The sequence below is a fragment of the Condylura cristata genome, unplaced genomic scaffold, assembly GCF_000260355.1.
Source record: "Condylura cristata isolate star-nosed mole 26May11 unplaced genomic scaffold, ConCri1.0 scaffold00015, whole genome shotgun sequence".
NCBI lineage: Eukaryota > Metazoa > Chordata > Mammalia > Eulipotyphla > Talpidae > Condylura > Condylura cristata.
The window spans coordinates 26,612,213-26,618,852 of record NW_004567116.1 but is presented as its reverse complement, the minus strand read 5'-3'; the positions used below and the strand labels follow the sequence as shown (position 1 = coordinate 26,618,852).

General features: G+C 40.0%; 1 protein-coding gene across 1 annotated transcript in view; it reads right to left on the bottom strand.

The window, feature by feature from the left end:
• The window catches only part of TSG101 (tumor susceptibility 101), a 26,133-nt gene extending 19,919 nt beyond the window's left edge, over positions 1–6,214 (bottom strand). Inside the window, exons 1-2 of the mRNA XM_012725602.1 lie at positions 6,070–6,214; positions 150–234 (exon numbers count right to left, since the gene is read on the bottom strand). Of these exons, the coding sequence (XP_012581056.1) occupies positions 150–234; positions 6,070–6,111 (127 nt within the window). The 5' untranslated portion in view covers positions 6,112–6,214. The remainder of the gene's footprint in view (positions 1–149; positions 235–6,069) is intronic.
• Between the last annotated feature and the right edge of the window lie 426 nt (positions 6,215–6,640).

The following is a 6,640-nucleotide window of genomic DNA, read 5'->3' as shown; positions in this document are numbered from 1 at the left end:
CGCCACCAGGGAGGGCCACCATAACACTTTTATTAGTTAAAGTTAATACTTGAAAAACCAACAAACTCAAAAAGGAAATGGGAAACCTATAATCATTAACAAAAAAATGAACTCCAAATATTATGGATGTTTTTATTATATAAACTCACCATATGAATCCATTACAGGTTTGAGATCTTTGTACAGAGTAATAACATTGACAGTTTCACGTACAGTTAGGTCTCTGTATTTGTACTGAAAAGTAAAAGCACAAAAATTTAGTAATTTAGTTTAAAACCATTGTACATCATTTAGCTGCCAGGTTAATTTTTTAAAAATTGTATTTTCTTAATAGCACTCTTAAAAGTGTAATGATTCTCAATACTAATCAATAGCAGTTACAACTAAAAACTGTAGTAGCCTTTTCTGTTGTTACCTATTCAAAGTTGTACTCACCTCCACTTAAGCCCTTCTTTCCAACTTACAAAGGTTCTCCACCAAATCAAATGATTCTCAAAGATCCAGCTTAGAACTCGCCCCGCTTCTTAATGAATTCTTTTTCTGTACTTTCCCCGTAGCTCATAGACCTCTTTACTCCGACACTACTCTCAATACCACCTGTTTTACAATTTACTGCTTGTTGTATTGTTGCCATTTTGTATTTTTTACACTCTCTACTTGTACTTTACATCCAGGAAAATTAGGAACCTGATTTGTACACATTTGTCAGATTATGAGACCTAGATATGGGAATCCCATTTTATCACGCACAAAAGCTTTCATCAGCGTTAGGAAAAAAAAAAGTTTATTTATTTGGCCCTCCCTGGTGGTGCAAAGTGTTAAAATGCAACATCGTGAAGCTCTCCACAGCCACTGCACCATCAGTTCGATACCTGGCCAGGGAGGTGACCCACATGGTGCGGCAGACCTCTCCTGACCCACTCACTGCTCCCCTCAGCAGTGTGTTTCCATCAATCTGCCTGTTCTGCTCCCCACTCTGTCTCTGGTCACCCCCAGCACCTCTGGCCTATACTGCAGTTCTTGTATGCATAAATAAATGCAGGTTCACCGGGTTCATCTCTGGCTGGGGATCAAACTCACAGTACAGTGGCCTCAGATAGCTTCAGTGCTGTGCTTTAACCCACTGTGCCACCAGGGAGGGCCCTTTAGAGTTTTTCTTATTCATTAAGACTCCAAGAAGCAAGCAGAGCCCAAAACATACAAAAAAAATTAAGAATAAAATAATGCAAGAACAGAACAAAATGTCAAACACATTAATAACTTCAAAGAAAGATGAAATGACACCGTTCTGTAATAAGAACACTCAAAGAAAGGACTTTTGGATATTAAAAAACATGAGTAGAAACAAAAGATTCAACAGAAGGATTAGAATACAAAGCCAAAGAAATTTTTTTTTAAGAGATTTTTTAGGTATACAAGAACTGAGGTGTAGGCCAGAGGTGTGCTGGGTTAAAGGATTTACAGTGACAATGGGGAACAGAGCAGGCAGACTGTAATAATACTATGAGGGGAGCAGCGGGTGAGACAGGAGAGGTCTGCTGTGCCATGTGGGTCACCTCCCTGGCTGGGGATCAAACTTGTGCTACAGTGGCTGTGGGCAGCTTTACAGTGCTGCACTTTAAGCCCTTGCACCACCAGAGAGGGCCCCAAAGTCAAAGAAATTTCATAGAGATGTGTATAAAAATGATACACAATAAAGGCTAAAATAGAAGAAAAATAAATCCAGATCTATTCAAAGACATTTTTTGCCATTTTTTTATCCTAAAGTACCAATTTTTCAGTACTGCTAGAATACAAACATTTTTTCCATCTTACTCAAACATGTTCCTGACTTCCAGGCCCACCTCCTGCTACAGCCACACTCCTCTAGTTCCTCTTTATAACAAAAATCCCCTCAAGGAGCTGCCTGCATTTGCTGTCTTTGATATTCTTTTAAAAAACTTTTTATTCTGGAAATTTTCAAATCTGAAAGCAGAACAGTATGAGGCCCTGTATTCTGTACACAGCTCCAACAATAATCAACTCATAGGCAATTTCAGCCAATCTTCATCTATAGCTTCACTCACTTTGCCTTCTGCTGTTTTATTCTAAAGCAAATAGGAATATCATGTTTTAGTATGTATCTTTAAAAGACAAAATAATCATTATGCCCTAAATACCACCAAATATGCAGTCTCATGATCTTTCTTTTTTTTTTTTTCCAGTTTTGTAAACAAAGTATACACACTGTATTTGTCTTTTGGTTTACTTTTAATCTATAGATTCTCCCATCCCCTTTTGCTAGCAGCTTTAATGAGATGTAATTTATGCATCTGAAGTGATTTACATTAAGTTCAATGGCTTTTAGTACAGTACACTCAGTTCCATAATCAAAATTCAATTTTAGAATACTTCGTCACACCCCAAGAAACTCATTCCACACTTCCAATTACCACTCACCCTGGACAACTTGGTCTACTGTTAGTCTACTGTTTTTATTAATTTATCTATTTTGGACATTTCATACAAATGGGATCATATAAAATAGCTGGCCATTTATAACTTTTTACTTAGAATATTTTCATAGTACATCCATGTTGCAACACGTATCAGTGCTTTACTCTTGTTCATTGCTGACTATTTCATTATATGGATATCTAGTATTTTATTTATCTACTTATCAAATGATGTACCTGTTCTATTTTTACCCCTTGGAATTTATTTATTTGTCCTGCAGAGACTCCCATGTGTTGGATATTGCTAACTACATGCTCTTAGATATTCGTGTTCCCATGGATGATTTTGCATGTGGTGCCCACACATGCACATTCTATGCCCTCTGTATTTTCCATAAATTAGTAGTTGGATCCAGAAGTTACGATCTTTTTCATCATTTTTTCCTAAATTCTACTTTCTTCCTCTTTCTCTGGGAAGATTATTTCACAGACAATAGTGTTTTTCCATCTTGGAGCACCTATCTGGATCTCTGTGATGTGAGTAACCACTGAAGCTTAATGCTTAGATCCATGTCTTTAAGCTCACTCCATGTTTAGTGAAATCGCTCCTCACTTCTCATGGCTACATGCAACTTCTTCTACATGAAGAAGTCTTCATCTTCTCAGCAGCATCTGACCAAGTTAATTCCTTCCTTTTCAAATATGTTTTTCACTTGATTTCCAGGATACCACATCTTGTTTTCCTCTTCTCTGTGGCTGCTCCATCTCAGTCTCTGCTGGTTCTTTTTCTCCTCCTAACTTCTTAATATTATCTAAACTCACTCCTTTGATGATGCCCCCTCCTAATTTCAAGTATCATTTACATGCTAAAACTACACATAAATAAGTATGTATATACACATATACATACACATCTACTTAGATATCTAATGTCAAATTTAACACGATCAAAACTGAACTCTCTATTTTCTTCTAAAATCTAGTTTTCCTACAATCTTCCATCCACATCCTGCCAGGTGATCAGGCCTAAAACCCTTGTTGCCCCTTTCCTTTATCCAATGAATCTGTCAGAAAACCCAGTTAGCTCTACCTTCAAAAATATCCAGAATTTGATAAATTCTCACTCTCTAAAGTTACAAGCCTTGTCTCAGTCATGTCTCATCCAGATTTTTGCAAGAGCCTTTTTACAGGTGTCTCTGCTACTCTTAACTTCCTAGTTTCCACACAGCAACTAAAGAAATACTGTTGAAACAGATCTTTGGCTTCTCACATACTCCGAGTAAATGTCAATCCTTGTAATGGCTTCAAAACCTCCATATCTTTATTTCCCATTACTTTTTCCCATACTAACTTCAGTCACCTTCTATCAAGCAAGACAAACTGTTACTCTTCTATCAAGCAAGACCAGCTTCTGCCTCAGGGACTTTATATCTGTTTTTTCTTCTTCCTGAAAAGTTTACTCCAGATTGTTTCAGTTTGCTTCCTCATCTCCTTAGCCTCAGAGTGGCGTTCCCTATTAGCTGTAAAACTGCACTTCAGCCCATCTTCACCACTAGCATTATTTCCCTTTCCTGCCTTTTCTCCAAAGCACTTATCTCCCAATACAATAGCAATACACTTATTTATTGCCTTCTTTTCCAGAAGTGCAGTTTTTGTTGTATCCCAAACCTAAAACAGTATGAGGTAAGCAGCAAACTTTAATGTGTCAGCTCTCTTCTACTTATTAGTGACTCCACCTCTTGGAATGCTGTGGATATACTACGTATGACTTGTCTAAAAAATTTAAAGCAGAAAGTTACAATGCTCAAAGGAGAAAAGTATCTGTAATAATACATAAAAGAAATAGTCAAGGCATGTGGCCCAGAGTACAGTGATGGGACCTACAATCAAATAAAGTGTAAAGGATCAAGCTAGCAATGAGTCCAGAGGCCATGGTAACAACTCCTACATCAGACCATATCCAGTTGAAAGGACTTAACACCTGTAGTGGACTCTCCACCAGGAGGAAGAATGTCACATACTGCTTCTGTTACTCTATTACTACTATCTATTCAGAGGCTAGCTAAATAAAATACACTCAGTACCACTTGTAGGTGATTCAGTTTTTTTCAGATATTGCACTAAATACCTCAAAAGACATGGTAGAATGTCTTCTCTCACTTCTTTCCTTTTTTGTTCATTGGATAAAAAGAGGTTGAGGCAGAGGGGTGCAAGTGAAGGTATAAAATAGCTTCTAAAGATGAGGTGCCTCTGACTTAAGAGGTCCTCTAAAAGAAGTGTAGGAAAGTTAAGAATGGTTCTAAAAACCAGTACCTAAATATTTTTGTTTTATATATGAAATGAGCTTAATGAATGTTATAAGTTTAAAGATCAAAATGGCACAGAACAAAATACAATTATACAGCATATAAAACAGTGTGCTGTTTTTAGAAAAACAGTAAGTTTACAAATCAGCATCACAAACTTATAGGGCTATCCAGAACTTATCTACAATTAAGGAGCACTATTTTAAAGAAAGAAAACAGAAATCTACAAGATAGGACTAGACAACCAAGAGCAGCTTTATTTTGAACATCTGCTTTCTCATTAAGAGATTATATATACCTCAGCGATGGACTATCGGGGATGACTTCACTGGGGGAGAAAGGTGTATACTTCAAAGGAAAATGTTTATACATGCTGGTTTTCTTACTATTAAAAACTGCTTAAACTACTTTGATTTCTATTATTATTTAACGAAAGTATCCCAAGCTAACCTGTTGAACCTGTTGGAGAAGATTAAACCTTCAACCATATCACCTCTTATTCCAAATAACTGTTAAATTGAAAGCCAAAAACCACCACCCAGTCTACTCTGCCATGAGGTGCTACATTTGAAATAATTATCAAAGTACTACACGGCTTTATAACATCTGCTTTTTAAAAAATAAAAAATTAGACCGTTCTTGAAATCTAATGGTACATAAAGTTCAAAGTAAATGAATTCGCATTACAAGGAGCACACAATTAAAAAGTTATTTATTGTTAGTAAATGGTAACAGAATTCTTATTTCACTCGACATAGTGGACTACTGGTATTTTGGCTTCTCTAGACGTTTTTACTTATAGCCGAGGCAATTCCACCAACAATTACTGGTTTCCCGCGGGTCGAGCAGAGTTGTGAGAGGAATACAAAACTGCCAAGACACAATCTCTGAGGGCTTGGAGGAAAGGGCGAAAACTGACGGAGGCTTACATTAGGACACGGCGGAAGAGGCTTGCCCCAGATCGAGAAGTACGACCCCCGCCCCACCCCCGCTTTGTGTTTATAAAAAAAAACACAAAAACCAAAACTCTACAGCCCACAGACTGCTCCAAACTCTTCCCGAAAAAAGGCGGACGGCAGGTGCCAGGCGGTCTCAGCACTGCGCCTTTGTTGACGGTCGCCGCCCCCCACACTGCCAGGGACCATTATAAGGGACTCCGGCACGACGCGACAAACATTTCGGGGCTGGGGGCGGCAAAGGCGGCTAAGAACGCACTGGGGCTTCCGGCCCGCCCGGGAGGCTCGCGGGTCCGGGTCGGGGCCAGGCCCGGTCGGGCGCGGAAGGGATCGGTGGGCGCGCGCCGGCAGGCGAGCGCGCCACGGTCTCACCTTAGACAGCATTTTCTTGAGCTGGCTCTCCGACACCGCCATGGCGGCCGCCTAGAGACTCCCGTCCCCGCAGGCAGAGAGGGTCAGCCGCTCCGGGCTGCCCCAGGACGCCCAGCAAAACCGCACACTGAGTAGCCAGCCCCCCACCCCCCCGCCTCTAACAACAGGAAGTCGGCTACCGCCGTAGCACTTCCACTTCCGTTTCGTCACTTCCCAGACGCCAGAAGCTGGGGGCGTAGCGTGGGTACCGTAGGGACAGCTGTTGTGGCTCGTTTACGGCGAGCTAGGTTTGGTTCAAAGAAGGGGGGCAACCTTATTCCCGAAGGTCGGAAATTCTGGGCTAGGATAAGAGCGGCATCTTTTTACAATTGCTTTTAAACTAAAGAAGCAGGTGCTGGGAGGGGAAGAAGTACGAAGGTCTTGTGAGTGAGTTTTAATGAATCATCAACCGGCGGGCACTGGATAGAGAGTCAGAAAACTTCAGCCACAGACTTGTCCTTGTGATAGCAGCAGCCAAATATACTTCCAGCTCGATCTACAGTTTGTTTTTTTTTTTTTCCAGTTCTCAAGA